The 23,358-nt window shown below is 46.0% G+C and overlaps 1 protein-coding gene across 6 annotated transcripts in view; it reads right to left on the bottom strand.

Moving 5' to 3' along the window:
* ATXN7L1 (ataxin 7 like 1) overlaps nt 1–23,358 on the bottom strand; it is a 256,174-nt gene that overhangs the window by 137,170 nt on the left and 95,646 nt on the right. For all 6 annotated transcript variants that reach the window (XM_027539684.1, XM_027539685.1, XM_027539687.1 and 3 more), the window contains one exon: nt 22,036–22,140. In XM_027539684.1, coding sequence (XP_027395485.1) covers nt 22,036–22,140 — 105 coding nt within the window. The remainder of the gene's footprint in view (nt 1–22,035; nt 22,141–23,358) is intronic.

Below are 23,358 nucleotides of genomic sequence, written 5' to 3'. Positions count from 1 at the left end.
GCCTGAGCCTTGGGACTCAGAGGTGGCTTCATTCCTTTCTAAGCGAGAGAGAAGGGGCCTGCATGGCGCCTACAGGACAGTGGGATCAAAGCCCACAGAGAGTTTCGAATGCCTCTTCCCATCCCCCTCAACCTGTCCTCAACTCAGTCAGGCAAAACCGCCAGAGCCAGCTCTAGGGTCCTTTGAAAAGCTCCCACCGCCTTTCAGCAAAGGCCCTTCAGCAATCACCCTGGTGTTCTCCTGACCCAGCAAGAGGAGGATGAATGGCGCTTTCTCTTTGTGGTGGCACTCCTTCAGGAGGTGGCACCTCACCACCCTCCCTTCACATGTGGGCTGGGCATCGTGACTCGTTCTTAAAGGACAGAATCAGGCAGGGGTGACTGACAGTGAGTCACTTCTAAGATGAGCTCATCAATGGCGTTTTGACTCCCCTTCCTGGTTCTCAGGCTGTTGGTTCTGAGGGCAGTGAGCCTCTGCACTGTCAGCAGCCCGAGGGGGAGGCCTAAGGTACTGAGACTGAGGGACCAAGGCCTCTGGCCAAGAGCCAGGCGACTGAACCACCTGGGAAGTGGGTCTGCTCACACCACCAAGCCTTCAGACGACAGCAATTCTGAACAACAGCTTGGTGGCGACCTCATGAGAGACTCTGAGCCAGAACCACCCAATTAAGCCACTTCCACATCTTGACCATAAACATTGTTTGTTTTGAGATGCTAAATGTTGGGGTCATTTGTTATGTAGCAATAGGGCACTAAACGCTCTCAATATGTCAAGCTCAAGGGAGGCCTTCGTCCCCTCCCTTCCCTCAATTGCCCTCTCAGGTTCCATCTCGATGTTCTCTGAATTCAGGGAGCCTGGTATCCCTCTGGTGCCTCTACTGGCCCATCCCTGGCCTTTACTGTGTGTCCTCACGGTCTCGAAAGCTCTTTCCCCACAAAAGCGGATACAAGGGAGGAGCCCCCCCAAGGCTGGGTTTGGAATTCTAGCTCCTGGCCTGCCATCCAAAGTGACATCTGGAACTAGAAGAATGACTCTCTGCAGAGAGCAGCCTTCCTCAGGCCATGAAACTCCCTCTTGTTTCTGAACCCGGTGGGGCTTAATGACTTCACTCAGGCTGACAGGCAGCAGGAAAAGACTTTGCAAAATAACGTGTTCCCTTATGTATCATAGGCACCTCTCCTGTACCCTTTCTGCTCAACTGCAGCTTCTGCAAAAGGTCACATCTCATTTCAACTTTACAGTTAAGCGCATCTGACACTAAGTGTGGATTCCAGAACTGGACGGAGATGCAACGTGGCTTAAATGTTGCAAGGTGCGCCTCTCTACCCCTACCCTGGCTGGCTGTGTCCTGTTACAGCTATGAAGGAGGAGGCAATTCAATTCTTGCTTCTCTCATAATTGTACAAGGGACAGAATGTAGTTTTTGATTAAGAAAAAGATTCAGGTAGCTCTTCTATCTGATCAAATCCTATCAATTTTATATCTCAGTTCTACAGGGCAAGGTCAAACAGTTATAAATATCAATCTTTTGGAAGACTTGGAAAAGTGGGGCATGCATGCTAAGTCGCTTCAGTCATGTTCGACTCCTTGTGACCCCATAGACTGTAGCCCACCAGGCTCCTCTGTCCATGGGATTCTCCAGGCAAGAATACTGGCATGGGTTGCCGTGCCCTCCTCCATGGGATCTTCCCAACCCAGAGATCAAACCCATGTCTCTTATGTCTCTTCATTGGTAGGCGGGTTCTTTACTACTAGCACCACCAGAAAAGTAGAATGGCCCTCAAAGCAGTGGTTCTCAAAGTATAGCCCCTTGGGCAACAGCATTAGCATCACCTGCAGGCTTGGTGGAAATACAAGATCTCGGGCCCCACCTCAGATCCACTGAGTCAAAAAGCTCTGGGGGTGAGCCCAGGCACCTGTATTTTAACAACCCCCTCTCACCTCCCCACCCCGAGTGAACAATTCTGATGGCTAAAGGCTGGCTATCAATGATTTAAAGGATTAAATATCTCAATCATTCATTCATTCATAAGACACTGATTGAGTGCCTACTATTTGCCAGATACTCTGAGGCAACAAAGAGGAGTTAGAAGGGACTCCTTCCTCAAGGAGTTTGCAGCCCTCCCTTCCCTGGCTTTGTGACGTAGCTTGAGAAGAAAGCAGAACTCAAAGACACTGATTCAAGGAATGGAAACCACTCTTTACATGTATAGAGCCTTTTCAATGGACAGGAGGCACACCAAAATTGTGTTTTTTTCCCCCAGGAATGATCATCTCAAAATAGGAACTTTTCTAAAGTAAGTAAATGTGTGGGTTTAATATATCATGTACAGCTGGCTCAGCCTTTTTTAGCTTAAAAAAAAAAATTCTGTGATTTCACCATGAATGAAATGCAGAATTACCTTAAAGATTCACTTAGTTTTGTGCCTGTCTTTTAATGAGAAAGCTATTCTGTTCTATCATCTTCCATGAAATCACACTTCCTTCCCTTTTTCTGTAAGTGTAAGTAAGATGCCTTACTCAGCCTCAGAGCTAAGATGTGTCTATTGTGCTTCCAACATTTAATTCGTTTGTTCCCTCCCCAACTTTATCGAGTAGATGCAGCAAACACAGAGTCTGTAAATGAAGAACAGAAGCTGGAAGAGGCAGGGAACAGGAACCCAGATCCATCTTTTAACCCCAATGTGCTGTAGTCTAAGCCCCACGGAGTTCTATAAGACAGCTAGTATGAACCACTGGCTAAAACTCAATTGGCTGGTCCAGGGCAGGCCTTGTGCTTGTACCAAGGGGCTGACTGTGTTGCTGGTCTGCCAAACAGCTTTGATTTCTTCTGTGGATGAAAGTTTAAATGTTACAGTTCATGCTAGTTTCTCCTTCAGAACAATAAACTCCTTTTGGTCACCAGCATCAGTGGCCTGTGTGAGAATCTGTTCCACACTGAGCAGATCCAGCTTTGAGAAGATGCTCCACATCTGCTCCTGTCTCAGGCTGCTTCAGTGATGCTCAAGGATTCAGTGAAACGCTATTGGGGCAGATATCCTCCCTGTGGTTAGGGATGAACTTGAGCTAATCCAGCCAAGCCTGGGCTCAGATACTCTGGCTCCTGCAGGGATGAAGGGTGTGGCCACAGAAGAAATCAAAGCTGTCTGGCAGGACCAGCAACACAGTCAGCCCCTTGATACAAGCACAGGGCCTTCCCTGGCCAGCCAAATTCACTCACCACACCGGCCCAGCCTTCATCTACTGGGTGTCACAGCTCACCCATGAGGCACCCAGAGGCATCAGGAGACCTTTTCTGCCTACTGTATTCTTGGGAATAACCTGGTGACTTTAGTTTCATGCAACTGAGAAAATCTAAAGTCCATGTGGGCTGTGTAGAAAACTATGTGGGTATCTTTCAAGTCACATACAGAGCATGCATCTCAAGGTGAACCCAAATGCAACCTCCATTCCCATTGGCTTTCTTTAATCAAGGCTTTTTAGAACGTCAAGCCCAACCCTTAGTTCTAATTCAGGGGTGCCTGTTGCTTCTGCTGAGGCACTGATTTGATTAGTGGCATTCAGTGGAACTACAGACATGAGATGTTGAGCTTACAAATGTGTGATTTATTTCAGGATTCTGAAATGAGGAACGCATCTATCGATGGCACACTGGAGGCTGAGGGATTCTGAGAAAGCATTTCATGCATATAAACGGCACATGGAGGGGAAGAACAATGTGCTTGTGGTCACAACCCAGAAACTGGGGACCACCCCACTGTGTTCTCCACCCTCACGGAGTGCTGGCTCTGCAGGAAACCACTGGGATTAGATGATCCTGCGTTTGGACACCCATATGCCACCTCATTTATCTACCTGTGACAGGGACAGTGCTGGAAGAGAATCAAAAGATGACAAATTGCTTTTGGTTTTAAAGGAGCTGTTCAGGCTGGGTGTACGCCCAGGGGAAACCAGGTTTCATGCCAGCAGCCATCACTTCAACCCGTTATGAGGCCACATCTTGGCAAACACCAACCGGCAGATGACTGCTGTCTCCTTTCACCAGTGGATTTAAAGACACTTGCTCTGAACACCTGATATCTAGTCATTCTGAAGATGTGTGCGGCACAGAGCAGACCTGCCCACACGCTGCTGGGAGGCAGGATGGCAGACATTAGACAAGAGTTCCAGATGAGAGGGGTTTTTTTTCCCCATGCTGAGGCAGACAGATAACAGGGGAATGATTTTGCAGGATTCCAGAGCAGAGATACAGTATCAGCAAATGACTGGGAAAGACTGACACTGATAAGGAGATAAAAATTTCTGGGATAGTGGCCACTGGAATTTGTTTTTGTGGATACAGACCCCTCCTACCCCAACCCCTACCAAGCTTCCATCTTCCCTGGGAGAAGGGAAGAGGTGCATTGGGGTTTCAAGACCTGAGCAAAACGAGTCCTCCACTACCTGCTCAGCATATAGCCAGTGGTCCAGCCAAGGTGGGACATCGTTCTGGCTGTGACCCTTCTTCCTCTGTTCTAGCAGATGCTTCCGCTCTGAGAATGACCACATAATTCATGGTTGACATACTCAGTTCTCTGGAGGTGAATATTCTTCAACCCATCTAGTTTGTGTTTCTTCTCTGCCATTCGCAAGGCTGGAGAAGTGCCTTGCTATGCTTATGTATACAGACCTTAGGTGTCCTCCTGATAATCTCTGAGACAGGTACTAATATTACTTGCACTTTGTAGATGGGGAAACTAAGACACGGTGAGACTGAGGCGTCAGCTGAAGGTCACCTAGCTGGTCAGTGGTAGAGCCACAGTCATGCCCATACAGCCTGGCTGCAGGGTCTGGCTGTTTCTAACCCCTCCCTGCATCTGCAACACAACCAGCCTTCAAACATAGCAGCTGAACCCCACATGGGGACTGGTTAGATAAGGCCTCTGGAGTTCAGTGTGTGCCAAAGCAGGAGCACAGAGCCTGCAAGGTGAAAAGACAGAGGCTCATCTCCAACCCCCTGACTGCTTTCAAAATCCAGGCCAGACGTCCAAACATCTATATTGCGTTTGTTTGTTTGAACATTCCACCACATTGCCCCAGATGCTTCACGCTTCTCTCTGTTCTCCTTCTTTAGGCAAGCATCTGCCTCATTCCCGCACACCTCCTGCCTCTGGCAATCCTCCTGCTACCAGTGACTGATACCCTCTGCCTCACCCCATTATACATTTCAGCTAAAAACTCCTATTTTCCACATGGCAGCAAGGTGTATTTATAGCATGAGTCACATGCCAAGATGTTCTCAAGATTATCATCTTGAATAATAATCCTGGTGCATAGCCCATTTCACAGATGGGCAAGAAGAGGTGGGAGGTCACAGCAAGGTTGCCAAGGAGTCCTAAACTGCCAGGTCTCTTAAGCCACTTACATATCATCCTCTCTCCAGACTGCTTCCTCTCATCTCCCTGTTTAACAAACTTATCGAAGGCCAGGAGATGAGAGAGGCCCTCAAGATCAAGTTGTACTGTATCTGTGTCTGCACTCTGGTTCCCAGAATACTAACAAGCAATTCTGAGGTCCAGTGGCAGGAACATCAATGCTCAGATTTTTGCCAAAACCCATTCTCATTAGTAGGTTTACATGCATGAAACAAGTATGTGGAGTTTTTGGTCTGTACAATTCTCTTATCACCCATTATAACTAATCAGAATGCTGAGTGGATTTATTCGCATGCAGATCACAACTAACTAACTGCCTTCAATGTCTGCTGAAATGACCGTGACTTTATTCTGAAGGAATCTTCAGGCCAAGAAATGAAAAGGCATATCATAACCTATAGGCAGGCTGAATAACATTTCTTCGGAGTCAACACTGTTAAGATTGTTTTTCAAATAATTATTAGAGAAAGCTCAGATCTCAAGTGAAAGAGATATAAGAGAGTCAGAAGATGTGTTCACTGCCTGGAGCTGGGAATTAGAAATACAAAGACTGTCAGGTTCATAAAAGGTGAATTTGTCTCCAATTGTGGACATACTATTTGGTGGCCTCTGTGTATTTTCTCACTGGGGTCTCTGTTCATGGCAAATGCACTGAGGTGAGATATGTGATGTTAGGAAAGTTGCTAAACTTCTTTGAGCTTCCAAACCTGGGAAGCCAGCCCCTACCAGTCCACCTTACTGAGCTGTTACTCAAATCAAAATGAACACGCTAGGAGAGGGTGCTTCGTAAATGGCAAGATGCTGTAGCTGTTTCTAAAGATACATGATCACCCTCAAAAGGCGGTAGTGAGAACAGAAGCCTCTCATCTCTGTTTTCAAAGGAATCACCTTCTAGAGATACTGCTGAGAAGTGGCATTTGGGAATGTGACTGTGGAAGACAGTCTCCATCACAGGATTCAGAAGCAGGCAAGAGCGCAGCATTTCACTCGTTCACCATCTCTGCTCACGTTCGCCCTTGAGTCCTTATCTCACCATCCAGTGCGATACTTGGAGTACTTGTAAGGACCCAGTGCAGACTCACACACATGAGACACACCAAAGGATGCCAATCTAAAGATTTCAGTTCCTCAAATGCAGAAAGTTTGTCCACAGGAAAGAAATTGGGGGGATTTCTGGGAGCCCAAGTCTAGGGTAACCAGTTGACTTGGACTTGAACTTCTGGGTCAAGCTGGTCAGTGGACCTGAGCATCGTATTTGAATATACATTTTGCTTCCTCCCAGCTGGCAGGGAACACAGCATCCGAACTAAGGGAGGTCTGGAGGAAGGCGTATGTGTCTCTGTGTTCCTAAAGAGTTTATCCCCAGAGATTTATAACCTGGGCATTCCCCGTCTCCTTTTGCTCCTATTAGTTTCAATTTCCCTAGCTAACACCATCTTCTCACCATCAGGAATCCAACAGAATCACACCCCTTCTATTTTCCCTGTGCCAGATTATCGCCTCTAAGATATCTCCCTGATCCCTGTTGGTGGCTTCCTGCCACTAGCTAAATCTTCTACCTAACAGCTCGAGGCATTCAGTGCAAAACTGCAGCCTTCAGCAGGACTGGGGCCCGTAGCTGCTGGGCGTGCCCTGTGTGACATTCACCAGGAACAACATGTGTGCCGCAGAACTGCGGTCCGAATCGAGCACTGACTAGTGCACACAGCAGGGAAATGGCATTTGGGGCCACTGAGGAGATGTGACCGGTGGGGATTTCCCCTTTAAAAACTTACAGCAGAAGCCTGCCTGAGACCATTCAATATTCATAAGTGGAAAGCAGAGATGGCGTTTCTGTTCCGCCAAGAGCAATAGCTATTTATCACAGCAAATGACTGAAATAGTTGTACGTACAATGCTTTACTCAGTGCTGTAAATTACGGCATACAGAAGATTAAACTTAAGCCTAATGCTACCCTTGAGCTTCAACAGCTGAGTCCTATAAATGGATACCAGTTAAAAAGAGAGAATCTTTTTCCTGGTTACTGTTTAAAAGTGTATCTCTATTAAAAGCTTGTCTTAGACATAAATTACCAGGAAGCCTGCCCCTGGCCCCAGGCAGGCTCTTCCTCAGGGCACTGACTCACAGAGTCACACCTAAATGACACAGTGACAAGCCTGAGAGCATGTGCTGTGCTGACCTCCAGAGGGATGGAGTTAAGGCGGACTTAACACGGGCCTGAAAGAACTCTGGGCCAGGGCAGTAGGCAGGGCTCTGCAGGGCCTTAAGATGATCATTATGATTAAAATGATCCTGAATCCTACCACTTCATAGAAAATGCTTCTGAAATCTGCTGTTCTGTCAAGTATCAAGGAACACAGACCTGGAGCCAAAGCCCCCTTTTACTAACTACATTTCATTCTCCAAGTACTCGCTCCTCAAAGTGTGGTCCGTGTACCAAAAGCATCAGCATCACCTGGGAGCATGTTAGAAACACAAATTCGAATCTGCATGGTAGCAAGAAACCCCCAGTGGGCTCACATGCACATTAAATTTTGGGCATCAAGGGATAAGTAAGCAGGTGTTAACAGGGAGGAACCCCTAGATTTTCACACTGGAAATCATTACATGTGACAAATGGGATTTATGGGAACAGGTACTAACACTGGGCTGTAGGATTCTGAGCTCTCTTTGGTCTAATCCTACTTCAGAACATTTTCAGGAACTTGAGAGATTTTTATGAGCTGGGAATGAACGTATCACTCTGAACTAGACAGATGACCCAAAACACCCCAGGGTATAAAACAGAGTGAATTAGCAAAAATTCATGCTTTATTAATCAGTCAGGATGCCTCTAATCCTCTTGTGAGTCAGGAGGCTGAGAACACATGGCAGTGTTTTGAGCCAGGATTTCAATTCTTTGTTGTAATTACCAGTTGACTGGTACGTAAAAATTTGTGTTGTGTGAGAAAACACAGATCCTAAACAACTGTATGAGAAAAAAGTTATCATTTGGTGTGCATGTTAAATACTTAATGGTAGTCACTAAATAGATTTAAATAGACTAAGAGATAAAATAAAATCTATTGTGACCAAGCTAGCAGAGGGGAAAATGTTGAGTGTTAAGAAAACTTCTCTAATCTAATGGAAGGCAAGAAAGGAGAACAAAAGCTAATAAAATGCAAGGTACACAGAACACAAACTGAAAGACAGAGATAAGTCCAAATATATAAAGTAAGTACTCACAATAAATGTAAATGGATAAAACTCATCTATTAAAAGACACTATCAGATTGGATTTTTTAAAAAGCCACCTATATACTGCTTACAAGACAGACACCTAAAACAAAATGAAAAGTTGAAAATAAAAGACTGGAAAGAGATAAGGCAAATACGTATTGACCAAAAGAAAATTAGGTAACAATGTTAATCAGATAAAAATAGGACCTAAGGCAAAAGCATTAATAGGGATGAATACTACATCACTAAAAAGACTTGAGTCATAAACTTATACATATCCTTGGACAGCAAGGAGATCAAACCAGTCAATCCTAAAATAAATTAACCCTGAATATTCACTGGAAGGACAGATACTGAAATTGAAGCTCCAATACTTTGGCCACCTGATGCAAAGAGCTGACTCACTGGAAAAGACCCTGATGCTGGGAAAGATTGAGGGCAGGAGAAAGAGGGTGACAGAGAATGAGATGGTTGGATGGCATCACTGACTCGATGGACATGAGTCTGAGCAAGCTCCAGGAGATAGTGAAAAAGAGGAAAGCCTAGCGTGCTGACGTCCATGGGGTTGCAAAGAGTCAGACATGACTTAGAGACTAACAACAACATCCAACAGCACAGCCTCACAATTGTATAGCAAAAGTGTTAGCATTTCAGGAGAGACTGACATACAAGCATCATAAGAGACTTAAAACTCCCTTCCCAGAAGTTACAGACCACGCAGACAAGAATGCAGAGGATATACAAGATCTGAATAACAAAATAAACAATGAATATATGGAACCCTGCACATAAAAGTGAGATTATACAAATTTTCCAATCACGTATGACATTAAAAAAAATGCTAGTGTAATCACAAAGGAGGTATCCTAAGTTATAAAGCTTACTTTTTTAAATAAGTTTAACATATGTTAAACTTACCCTTATGCCTTACCCTGCCTTACTCTTATAAGGATAACATAACTTTCTTTGGTTATCACAAATTAAACTAGAAATCAAAAATAAAAATAATAAGGCCCCCTGACCAAACTTTACATTTGGAAACTAAAACCTCACTCCTCAATTACTACTTGGCATAGGTGTGATTTTTTTCTACATGTGGCCTAGTTGATCTGGGACCAGGTTAATTTATATGAGATTTGTCAGGGGTATCACCAGAAACAGGAAACTCCCCAAGCCATTAGAGCTTCATTATTTTGTACTTTGAACTAAATTCTAAACCAAAGGGAAGGTAAAGTACCTGACTCCAGGAAGAAAAGAAGGGATGTGCCTGGGTTAATTATGACCTAGTCATACGGCCCCAGAAGCTGCTGTTGGCTCGTTCCCCAGACTGTGCCCTGTTCCACCACACTATGCCCACTAGCCCAGTTAGCTGCTACTGGCTGGATGCAAAGACTGTCCTAGAAGGGCTCCAGTCACCTTGGAAAAGGTGCTGTTCCATCGATGTGGCATCTTACAATTAAGAGGGTCCTGGAACTGAATAAATTCCTAGTTAACAGTGGGTATGGGACCTTCTGTCTGCCAGGAACTTCTGCGAAATGATGGGGAAATGCTGCATAGGAGACACACACAAAACAGACAAGTCTATGTGCCCCTGGGATAGAAAGTGGTCTGAAACCAACCCCAAAACAACCATTTCCTCTGGTCTGTGTGGCCAGTTCAACCCAATGCCAGCACTGACTGAATGATGAAAGAAATATTAGAAAGAAAAACACCAAACAACCTAAAAAGAACAGAATGTGGGATGGGGTGATACTGGTCAAGTCACACTGACCACAGGTCTGCAAGGTCTGTGGGCTGATGGGGGTCGGGGAGTTGGAACAATAAGAAAATAAGAGAGGACCACAGCTCTTCTGCCTGCGTTAGGGGCACCTGTGGTGATCAAAATAGCTCAGTGGTTTCCTGGCTCACAAATATGACCAGTCAGAGTGGGGGCAGCTCTCAGGGGAACGCCCCCTCCTGTCCTGGGCCTCCTCACTGGTCTCCCAGCCCCTCTCAAACATCATCCACACCACCTCACTTTACAGAGGACCTGAGGCAAAGGCTCTCTGTCAGGGCGGAGGCTACCCACACCTAGGGTGAGTGTCACAGTGGTAAGAGTATGACAGGGGAAGCTGAAAAAGTGGCACAAGAATTTTCCAAGCTGCTATCCAGGTCCTGCCTCTTTTAATGCACCAATAACTTGATTGACAAGCACCGAGAGAGAGTGCCACCATCAGACGACGCCTCAGAGCTGACAGGCGGGTCCTTGACTTAGCCGGTTAGTCAGGGCTAGTGTCAAAGCACTCTCACTACTTGGGGAGGCGCAGCAGGGCTCTCGGGGGAGGCAGGCACAATTGAGAGGACGGCATATGGGGTGGGGACAGCCACCTAGCGAGACAAGGAGAAAATCACAGCCACCACACGAGGGAAGCCACATTCACCTTAGAAAGAGGCCTCAGGACTTTGAAGAAATAATTCCTGTGAGAGAAAAGCAAAGCATCTATGACGCTAATAAACAAACAAATAACAGGGTTAGTTAGGAAGCAAACCTTAGACAGAAATCGGTAGTTCCAGTTTTCTAAAATAAAGACTAGAGTTACTTTCTCTGGGGGGAAAAAAAACCAAACACGATTATTCATTCCATGTGAAGTAAGATTCATCACAGTGAACTGTTTACTTAATCTTTCATCATTTACTCCCTTCAATTTACATTTTCTCCTGGACGCATTTATTTCCCATGTGCCTTCCATGCAGCATTCCCCAAAGTGCACTTGTTTTCCAGAAGTGCCCGGCCCCGTGAAAGAGCAGTCCTGGGCAGACTCTCCACTACAGTATTTCCTTGATTCTAGGGTGCCATCGATTGTAAGAGGCCACATCAACTTAACAGCACCTTTTCCAGAAGAGAAGAAAACCTGCCATAGTAAATGTACACAAGCCACGGGAAGAAGCACTTTGACTTCAGAGACAATAGAGCTTGGAACCTTCTGTAGACACACCCCCAACCCGGCCCCAGCGTCCCCAAGGCAAGCCCATACACTCCTATATGTGACACTTTGGGTGGGACCTCACAGTGACCCCAGGCAAAGCACTCAGAATCAACTCCTTGAGCGAATACTCCTGATGCTCTTCCAAAAGGAAAACTGAAGGTGGAGTGGCAGTTGGACGGGAACTGGGTTCTAGCATCAGGGAGAGAGGTGAAAATGAAGGATAGTCAAAACCACCTTTGAAAACCCTTCCACTCATAAAGTACAGTAGACACAGTTTCGGGATGGGAGACTTTCCACAGCCAATTTCTCCTGCAGGATCGGAAAAGATGTTTGTTTTTCTGCTTGGGGCACGGATGAAGGAGTGGGCTTGTATCTGGAACCACATTACTAACAAAAACGTTCATTATTGTTATTATTATTGTCATTCAGTACATGTTGGTGAATTCAGATAAATTAAGAGCGATGGGACTCCAAAGCAAAAGGGATGCATTTTTGTTCTTACTGCGAGACCTCTGAGTGCTCTGACGGGCTAACAGGCGCTGAGAACCTCCAGAGAGGAATCTGGTACACAGTCTTTCCCAGGCGTGTGTGTGCACCCAAGCCCCAGCTCTCAGTGAATGGATGGACTACTCCAGGGAGAAAACACTGATGCTCTGCTCACTGCCCCAGATGCGGGCAATTCCAAAATGACCTTTGGAATCAGCGCTGCCAACATTCTTTACTTGGATTTAAATAAAGCGATGGCTGTTCCCCTAATTTTCCTCGGTTGATACAGCTCTGAGGAATGGAATGGAGCAGCCCATATAACAGCGAGGACAAGCCAGAGATGAGTCAGAAGCCCGGGGTCATGTTACAGAGAAAGCCTTCCAGACCTCAGCTGTGGTCAGGGATCAAAGTAGCAGCCTCTCCAGTGCAAAGTGAGGCAGGACAGTTCCCCTGCATCAGCTGCATCTGAACAGAGACAGTACTTCTCTTTCAAGGAGCAACATCTTCTAAACGAATGTGTTCGCTTACCTGTGGAATTTGGCTCATTCCCAACCTGGAAGTAAGTTTTCCTTCCAGTCTTGCTTTTTCCCTCCTTCCTTCCAAAATGCATTTTTAAAATAGTGTTTTGAGCACCAACTGTAGATCCAGCATTCATCGTGTTAACTTTGGGAACACAATGGTGAGCACTAGGAAAGGGCTCCTCAAAACTCCTAGCTTGTGCCTCTGTCTGTGCGTGCAATGGGGGTGGATGAGTAAACAGGCATTTGCAGTAGCTGTCATATATGCTAATGCTGGTGAAGTGGGGAGTGCCAAGAGCACTTGAGTTGGGATTAGAGGAGTCCTTCCTTCTTGCTGTCTGTGCACCAAGTCAGGAAAGGTCTCCAGGCTGGGACGCAAGGATGCAGAAGACACAGTCCCAGCCCTCGAGAGCTGAGTACCTAGAGCTCACAGGTGACTGTGGCACAGTGACAGGTGGGATGCAAAGGGCACAGGGATCAGCTGACAATTTAGTTGGGTAGTAGCTGAGCTCAGCAGAAATGTGGAAAAACACTTGGGGTGTCACTAGCTTAAAAAGAGGTTTATCGGTGATATAAAAATAAAATCACCTATACTTGGAAAAAAGAAACCCCAAGATATTGAAATGGCTATTGTCGAGGTCAACAGCATCCTTTGGTGGAAATCTAGTGACCTTTTCTCTTCTCGCTCAACCACTTGGCATTTGATTGGCTCTACAAACACTTTCTGCTCTTGGCTCCCATGCTGTCATCCTCTGTTGCTTTTCCTATAGGTCACTGGCCATTCCCCTTCTAACTAACTCTAAATGTGGACCTTCCCTTTTACAATGTAATCCATCAGCAGATGCTGTCAGTTACATTTCCAAAATAGATTTCACGTTTACCCTTCACAATCCACCTGCACAGCTATGCCTCAGTCCCTTCAAGGTCTCCCAGACTCCAAGCAGCCAGAGTGACCTTCTGAAAACAGAAGTCAGACTATGTCTTTTCCTCCTGCAGGGTCCTCCCATGTCTTCTCACCACACCCAGAAGGAAGCCTAAACTCTGGGCTCTGCCCTACAGGGCTCTGCAGTACTGCTCCCACCACCTCTCTGAAGCCCTCAAAACACCTCACCTGATGTGCTCTTCCTATGGCTTGATCTCATCTTCATCTACGTTATTTAAACTATCAGAATGCAGGCTTCAAGAAAGTCACACCCTAGTCTTGTTCACCACTATTTGTCTGCAGCACTAGAACAATGCCTGGCATATAGTAGGTGCTCAATAAATATTTTTCAAATAAATGAATGAATCAAAGCTATGTGACTCTGAAGAAGGTAACCCAAGAGATTCAGCCTTCAAGAAACAGGCTTGAATGAGATATAAGAAGAGGGGTTTTTTCTTTCAAGTAAAAATGAATTCAGTAATGCTAAAATTATGAACATCCTCTTAATCTATCTCTAAATTTGAGCTGAATCATTACTTCTGCTATTTGTCTACTTGTAAAATTTACCTGATTCACAGAAACGTGCAAGAAAAGGGAATTCCACTGAATTTAGAGGAAATTATCTACTGTTTTGGTGGTAGGGGTGGGGCTCTTACGGATCTGCTCATTTGTTGGGGATGAACAAGAAACTGCAGGCAGAACTGATGGTGGTACCCGTTCCACCTCTCCCACAAGCTTGCCTCTTTTTACTTTTTGATATTTAAAGGTCTATCCAAATGCCATGACTCTCAGTTTATTCTTCCATTCTGATTTCCCTCAAAATCGTGCCCAAGTTTTTCACCTATGCCAACAAGCAGACAATCAGAAGCGTAAGTTAGAAAAATGAGAGTTAGGGAACTCAGGTGCCCCCAAGCGCCCGCATTTAGGCTCCAGCATCCTACAGGGGACCAAAACAACCTTTCTGTATGGAAGTTCAGTTATGCTATTGCAGGGAGTTTGAGACCCAAAACATTAAATCAGTAAAGTCATCAAGAGTCAGACATAGGCTGGAATCCTAGTTCTGCCACTTACATCAGCGAGATCTTGAGAAAATTTATGAAATCCTCTGAGTCTCCCTGTCCTTGGGTGTGAGACAGGAATAATGGGACTAGAGCACCTTAGCACCTTAGAGTGGCAGCAGGATTAAATTAAAAAAAAATCTTAGCATATATAAGTGCTCAATAATTGTTATTGGTACTTTTTGTCTTCCATTAACAGATAAGAAAAGCTAGGGTTTGGGACCAGGTCAACCTGCTATATTCTAGATACATTTTTAATTCTAATTTGAGCAGCAGCAAGTTCAAAAATATAAACATTTGAAGGGATGCAAAATGTGGTGCTACTTTGTTGTAGGTTTTTTCAGTTGTAATTCTTGATATAAGGTATCACCATTTGTTAGTCCATGATTAGTTTTGCTTTGGGATCTTCTTAGAATCAACTGTAGGAATTTCCTTAGTATCTGTCCTATGGTTACACTTTACCAGGGAGTATGGAAAGATGACATAAGAAGAAACAACCACAGACATTGTTTCTGACTGTAAGGAACCCCAATGATACATCAAGCCAGGAGTTAATTTTAGATCAGGGATACATTCATCAAATTAAGGTTAAAAAAAGAATCTCACTAACAAAATCAAGTTTGCACAGATTCACCTGATCTTGTCAAGTCTTATTAGTTAATACTGCCGGACTTGACAAAGAATATGTTCAATCTGACCAATTTCCTTTAATTATTTTGTCTCTGGTATAAATAATCTAGTTCATAAAAAACAACTCACAATAACAACAGAAATTTAATCTCAACAAACAAATCCCATTTAATTGACCAAAAACTTCAGTCCTGCTCTGTGGCAATCTACACCTTCGGAAAGGAAGTTCTGGCAGGATAATTAGCCAGTGATGATACCCTGGAAGCCCAGGGGCACTGACATTAGGAGGGACTCCCTTTCTCTAGGGCTCAAAAGCACAAATGGTTTGTTTCCTCCTCAACTAGAGGTCACCCGGAGATAGACAAAATAAAGAGAACAATTGCAGGAAACCCTGAAACCTCATTAATGAGGCTTCCATGTGTGGCACTGCTGGGCTCTGCTGCTCTCGGTCCCCACCCAGCAGCAGCATCTGCTTGTGCACGCAAGGGATGGAGGTGCCAGCTTCCAGGAGCCAGTTGCTGCCACTCATTTATTTTGTGGCTCAGCCCCTCTGCTTTAGCTCACAGTTCATTAAATTCTACTGCATCACCATCAACATGCAAAACAGATACTTGAAGGGCATTCAAAAATATAATCAGAAAAAGGGACTAAAAGGTCCTCTCTCAGAAGGGAAAAAACTAATCCTATCTTGTCTTTTGAATGACATCTAGGTTCTTTGGTTCTAATATATATTTAAGTAGCAGTGACATCCAAGGAATATCTGTCTGATGGATGGGGTGTAGGGTGCCGTATGGTTCTCTGCTTGGAGAGTGAGCACCAAAAGTGGCTGAAAAATTCTGAAGGATCTTCGTATACGAATGTTTTATTTCTTTTGCCACTTTTTCCCCATTTTTTTTTATTTTGAGGTGGGAAGGGCTGCAATTTTATGGACTTCAGCAATCTATCTTGTTTTATGCTTTGAATATGACCGTGATGGGGAAATTATCCTGATGACCAGCTCATTGGAGGCTGAACTAGTAAACTTTCCACATGCTACTGTGTGGTTCCAGAGAACGGATCTCAGGGCTTAGTGTGCCCACGCACACACACGTATTTGAATGGGGAGGAAAACCTGGATACAGAAAAGCACAGAATATTACACGACAAATGGAGATGTCATAATTCACAGCAGTGGCTTTCAGCTGGGGGTCATTTTTGTCCCCTAGTGGACAGCTTTCACTGTCATGCCTGGGGGTGGGGGTAGCTACTGGCATCTAGTGGATAAAAGCTAGGGAAGTTGTTCAATATCCTACAATACAGAGGATGCCCCCATAACAGAATTTTCCAGCCCCAAATGTTAACTGTGCTGCTGTTGAGAAACTATTCTTTATGGTAGTTTATTATGTAAATATATTAGGAGAAAAGGACAGAAAAAATCATACTCCTTTCATTTAGGCAAATCATACAATTTCATAAATGTCCAACCCAATTACAAAACCACAGCTAGAATCTACTTATTATTTTTCCCTTTACTTACAATATTTCAAACTGATTAAACATATATAACTTCTAAATGTAATAAAAATATTTTTTCATTGTAGGTACCTTGAACCTTCTAGTTTTGAGCTTATATACAGGCTTACGCACACAAATGGGACCCCATACACACACACACACACACACACACACACACACACACACAACATACACAGAGGGCTCTTCGGAAGAAATGGCACTTTCTCCGCACTGAGGCTGGGATCCACAATACCGACAGAGAAAGTCACCAAGGTCAGCCTCACACTGCATAGTAATCATAAATGAATATCCTTTGGACAAGACTTCATTACAAATCTCTGTAGCTTATCACTTGGTTAATGAAAGCATAACTTTTTTTTTAAAAGCAAACTTTGTTCCACCACTGTGCTAAAAGTACTTTCCACATGTGAGCTCCTTTAATCATCAAAACGATCTTAGGAGAAAAACTACAATCCCATTTTAAGAATAGGAGACTGAAGCACAGAGAGGCAAAGCAACCTGCCCAAGGTCACACAGCTAACAAGTGGTAGAGCTGGAACTTGAACCTAAGAAGACTCACCCCAGAGAGGCAATTCCCAACCACGCAGCTCCCACATCGTGTCAGTGCATCAAGTCATAACTTGGGCTGGACAGCTATGAAGGGTAAGGATGTTGGCTGAGTGAGATCAGTTCACCTAAGGAGAGGCTTTTTCTGTTTCCCTCTTTTCTATCTTAATGCCTAAATAACATCATCAACTCACCTAAGAGACTTTAGAAACAAACCAATCCCTCAAAATCGTAATCTCCTGGGCAGAGGTCTAAAAAGCATCTAAAGGGCTGCTATATAGAGCAAACAGACCTAAGGGGTCCACACAGGTGGAGTGGCACAGCCCCTGGCACAGCCCCAGTGGCCTGGAGAGCCCCCCGCCCCAGGCCAGGCAGAGGTTCTCCTGAGCAATGGGCACATGCCTGCTTTTTACATCTGGACACAAGCTTGGGGCACAAAGTCAGGAATAACAGGAAAGCAGCCAGTCTTGGGAGTCGGGGGGGAGGTGGCCAAGGCTGGCTCGACCTGGGCAGGGACCCCAGAGATACTGGGAGCTTCATGGTGTTTCCAAAGGAGGACACTGGAGCCCAATGTGAATGTAAACCATATTCGTAAAGGTGGATCCTCAGGACTCCTGGCAATGTAATCATCTTTAGGCCAACAAGTCTTGCCTCCAAGAGTGTGGGAAGCCGAAGATGAATCACAGGCCAGAGTCCGCAGGCTGACCTCCATGCGTGTATCCCCCGAGACAGGGTGAGAAACGAAGGCAGGAAACACTTGACTGAATTGGTTTTCCCATTTTTCATAAGAAACATTCAACATAATAAAAAATAGCCACACTTTATTGACAATAATAGCTACCCTTTCTTTATTTCCTTACTATGTGCCAGGAAACTACTTTATCTCTGTTCCTCATAGTAACTCTGCAAGGCAGGAACTATCCCTTCATTTCAGAGGAAAATGAGGCCCAGAAAGGTCATGTAATTAGCCTGACGTCTCACAGCTAGGAACCCAGGTCTGTTTGACTCCAAAATTTACGATTTTTTCCATAATCGCTTTCACTGTTTCACATTATCATCAACCTCCAAAGTCCTCAGAACCAACTGCCTAAATACACACACACACACACACACACACACACACACACACACACACACATTCTTCCATTTAACTTAACGAGGCCACTGAAATCTTGAAGGCTGCTATGCACCTGTCCCTCTGATTATGCTGTGATCCTTAAAATCAGGCACCAAATCCCAGGCACTGAGAATGAGCAAGTTTCCAAGAGAACACATAGCCCAGTCCCCTGTCACTTAAAAAGGTGCAGAGTCTGGGGTCTTAGGGCTGGGTAAGGCCGAACTGGGACCTGGCCCCCGAGCTGTGTCCCTTCCACTGCCCACCTCAACTCTGCTTCCCAGGGCCAGGGCCAGTGATGATGAATTCATTTCTGGGTGCTGGGAATACAGAGCTGAAAAGGTATTATTAATACATCCCTGGTCCCGAAAGGATCCTCAAAGCTGGTGGATACAGCTGAGACAGCCCACAGGTAACTGAAGTGCAAGGCAGGAGCTGGGGAGGCGTTCTGTGAATATGAAGAGGGACAAGCTGTGTCCAGCTGGAGGCCACGTGGAGATGCCATGGGGAGAAGAGAAATGAACCCATGCTCTGGGTATACCGCAGGAAAGCGCCTCTCACCAGTCCTTTCATACCAAACCCCCCTGTGGCAGGCAGGGCACTCATTTTATAGACCAGGTGGAGGCCACCAGCCTGAGATCATGTAGTTAATAGGGGAGTCATGTGAAATGCTCTGTCTGCCTCCAAAGCCCACATTCTCTCCATTATAACAAACTTCAAATGCTGCTTTGAGGAACCCTGGTGGCTTAGTAGGCCAGGAGAGTGGCACTTGAGCCCACACCCCAATTTCAACCTCCGTGGATCTGCTGGGCATCTGTATTCATACTGGGGTTCTATAGACGAGATTCCGTTTGAGAGAAAACTCTGCAGCTAACATGATTGAATCTGAAGCCAGGTATTATGATGTGCTCCCTGGCAGGCAAGGGTTTTGGGCTAGGAGTTTGGGCCTTGGAGTTTGCGCTAGGACAAGAGGGGACTAGGAGCCACACTCGGAGGTTCAGGCCCTGGAGTTTGGGCTAGGACAAGAGGGGCCTGGGAGCCACACCGGGAGGAAGTGAGGGATAATGGCTATGCAAGCCAGGGAATCACGCACTTCCCTCACTCAGGAGCTATGCTGCCTGCATTCAAAATCAGGCTCTACACCTGCTCAGTTTTGAGACCCTGGGCAAAGCAATCCTAAGCCTTTGCTTCCTCAAGTTCAAACTGGAAGTCATATTGGTACCTACTTAGTGGGGGCGTTGAGAGGATTACATGTTCAAAGATAAGGAAAGCATCTAGTACAGTCCCTCGTACCTTATGCAAAGCCATTCTCATTAACTTGTTGATTACAGCAAGGCTAGTCATAGGAGGTAAAAGAGCAAGAAAAGAAATACTGTGATACTACAGGAGGAATTCTTAGGGCAGCTAAGAAATCCTCCTTGCCCCTTAAGTGTTGCCCTGGTTCTGAGCTCTGCCTTGCGTTCTCCTGCCCTTGATAGATGCGGGTGGGAACCTGTGGGACATGTACCTGGCAGACGAGGGAGGCTTAAAGGCCTCTGTTTGCTGAGCTGTGGTCGTGTCCTACCACTGCTTGTCTGCTGCTTCAGCAAGAAGCTCAGGAAGACCGGGTTTCAGGTGATGAGATCTGTAACCCCAAACCCCCAAACTAATTTACTGCCATTGCTCAGAGCATATGGCTACAAAATCCTCAGCTGTGCCCCTAAGCTAGACTTGCTCTTGAACCAAAAGGCTCAGGATAGAGGGAGGCATGTGTCAAGGGAGCCAAGCCCTAGCCCTAGAGATTTCCTTCACTGGCTATATGGGGTCTTGCCTTGGGAGGAATTCTGCAGGGCACAGTGGGGGTCCCAGGTCCCATTTAGGTTCTTTCCATCAGAAACCCTGCCAGTGAATTAAGTTCCCAGAGAAGGTTTTGATGACTTATGGGATTTTTCCTTGTCTCGTTCACTGCTGTACCCCAGCACCCAGAACAGCAGCACATCCTAGGAATGAATGAATGATGATCCCTTCCTGCATCTTCATGAGACAAACAGGAGCAGGGACCACAGAGCTTCCATGGTTGCTCCCTGACCTGCCAGCTGTGTGGGATCTTCTTGCCACTGCTCTGCTACTGACTCCCCTACTTGTCACCTCAGCTGGTAGCATCAGCACCGCGCCTCTGACAATCTGCCTGGGAGAGGTTTGGCCTTTTCTCTCCTCCCAGTGGAAGGGAGGGTCATTTGCTACAGGGCATCTACCAAGAAGGTCAGTGAGTGCCCAGCACACAACTTGCCCCTTTCATATTCTATCTGCCAGAAATGAAAACGTTAGAGCGGGAAGCGCCCACAGAAGTCATCACTCGTGGAAGAGACGAGGAAACCAAACCCTGAGACATTTAGCAAGTAGCCCCAGGTCACAGAGGCGGCTGCCACGAGGGGCAGAAGACCTGGCCTCTCAACGGAGCTCTTTGTACAGCATTTGCTAGGAGCCTCTGTGCCCATGCAGGTCAAAAAGTCTCAGAAGCCTGGATTCTTCTTTCTACATATTATAAACACGAAACACAGCTACAGTACACACACAGACGCAGGTTATATAAAGAAACACACCGCTATATAAATGTCATATACATATATGTAACTGATATTATGATATATACAACTATTCAATAGTCCCAAGTACCTTTACTGGTGAGATTAGACAAGCTCATCTCCTTTTATTTTATATCTATTTATTACAGAATGGTGATAACTGAAGGGCTAGGGGAAAAGAAGAAACCCTGAGTGTGAGAAAAGAGAAATACGTAATTTGCCAAAGTGTATTTGATATGATAATTGCTTTGACTTTTTTTAGGTACAATGTTTAATGCACTTTGAAATTTTACACTAAAGAAGGGCATTCGGATTTTATGTTCAACAAAAGAGAGGAGACTTTAAACCAAAAGATTGGGAACTACTGTTCTGGAACTCAGAGCACATTGCAGCTTTGGAAATTGGCTGGTCCAACAACATCCTGTTTGAAGAGAGGGAAACCTGCACTCAGGTTAAGTCACTTCCTATCCTCAGGTTAGTAGCTCTTTTTCTGCTCTGAGGGGAGCAGCTGTGTGGACGTTAGTTGTGTGTGCCCAAGACACCGGCAGTGAAGGAGGCCAGCATTTGCTGTGGAACTACTGAAGGGTTTCACACCAAGGATGTAAAAGATAGAGGGAAAGCAAGTTCCCAAACATGACTGTTTTTTTCCTTTTTTTTTTTTTAAACAAGCAGGATTCTTGGAAGAGGAGAAGCTGAACTCGTGGCTTGGTTTACATTTCCTGGGGGTTGGCACCCCAGTGGCCTCCACGGTGGGCTGCCCTGGCCCTCCTGTCTCTTGGAAGAACCGAACATCTGGCTGCAGGAGTGGCTCCTTGAGCCACTGCTGTCCCTCCCCTTTGTCCCCTGCAAAGACCACCACCCATCTACCTAAGCAACGGGATGTTTTGTCTGGTGCCCCCACAGCACCGAACATTTTGGCAAGAGGACTACCCCTGACTACCCCTAAGGCAGTCGGCCTGGAAGCCGAGGCAGAACCCAGGGGGATTCACCCAGGGCCTTGGGCTCAGACAGACCCAGGGCCAGACCACAGGGCAGGGCTCCTCTCGAGTGTTGGACATCGGCCAGTGCAGGAGTCCACTTACCGCAGTGGGACTGGAAGACCTGCGGCTTGACGACCTGGTTACAGGCGCTGCACACCACGAGGTAGAAGTCGTCGTGTGCTGGGTAGTGGCCAAACAAGTGCATATCTGTGGGGGGAAAGGAAAACAGGTTGTTTTGAAAAAGCAACCAAGTCTTAGAAGGTGGATGGTTTCTTCTTGGAATGTCCTCCAGGGCAGGTTTTCAAACAAGACTGGCAGAAAGGCAATCATCTTTAGAAAAGGGAACACAGCTTGTCCAAATGCAGCTCCTCACTCTCAGAGAAGCCCATGCCTCCAAGAATCCCTCCTCATTTCCCTTGCCAATGGATGGCTACCACTGATGGCTTAGTCTGCGGCATTTGGGCTACCCAGAATCTCATGCCACAGGGAGTCACTCTGTCCTGAAAGAGGGCCCCAGGGTTCACTGGGACCCAGTGAGGCTCCAGTTATTTTAGGATGAGGGGAAGTTCACCCAAACCCATTTCAGCATAAGCAGAGGCCTCTCTGGTGATGGCAGGGTGAGAAGGGCTGGAGAGAGAAAAAGGAGTCATCCTGGTTTCGGCAGCTGCCTGGGTCCCCCCATCACCTGCAGAAGACGCCAGGGTAAAAGGAAGCGTCCAGACAAGTGGCTTGCTGGCTGCCATCATTACCCATTCTTTACTTGGCAAATATTTGCTGCTGCTGCTAAGTCGCTTCAGTCGTGTCCGACTCTGTGCGACCCCATAGACGGCAGCCCACCAGGGATTCTCCAGGCAAGAACACTGGAGTGGGTTGCCATTTCCTTCTCCAATGTATGGAAGTGAAAAGTGAAAGTGAAGTCGCTCAGTCGTGTCCGACTCTTTGAGACCCCAGGGACTGCAGCCTACCAGGCTCCTCTGCCCATGAGATTTTCCAGGCAAGAGTACTGGAGTGGGTTGCCATTGCCTTCTCCAGCAAATATTTATCGAGTGCCTAAGTGTGCTGGGCACCAACCGTGCTGGGTGCCAGGGCTGACTGGTGAACAAGAACAAGGGCCCTACTCTGCTGGAGCAGAAAAGAGAAGCATTGACCAGATTCACACAGGTCATCATGTGGGTGTAACTGTGGTACCCACTGAGGAGGGGAGGAACAGGGTCCCATGAAAGCATGTGGCAGGCTGACCTAACCTTGACTAAAGCATTGGACAGGCTTTCCCGAGGAGGGATTAGACAAAGAAAAGGTCAGGGGAGAGAGGGGGAACTTTCAGGTCCACCATGGAAGGAGATTGTGTGTGTAGGAGGAAGCTCTTGGCTGAAACAGAAGAACAAGAGGGGAGCCCGGAAGGTGTAAGCTTTGTGGATCAACATG

Source organism: Bos indicus x Bos taurus, chromosome 4, assembly GCF_003369695.1.
Source record: "Bos indicus x Bos taurus breed Angus x Brahman F1 hybrid chromosome 4, Bos_hybrid_MaternalHap_v2.0, whole genome shotgun sequence".
NCBI lineage: Eukaryota > Metazoa > Chordata > Mammalia > Artiodactyla > Bovidae > Bos > Bos indicus x Bos taurus.
This window is presented reverse-complemented; position numbering and strand designations above follow the sequence as displayed.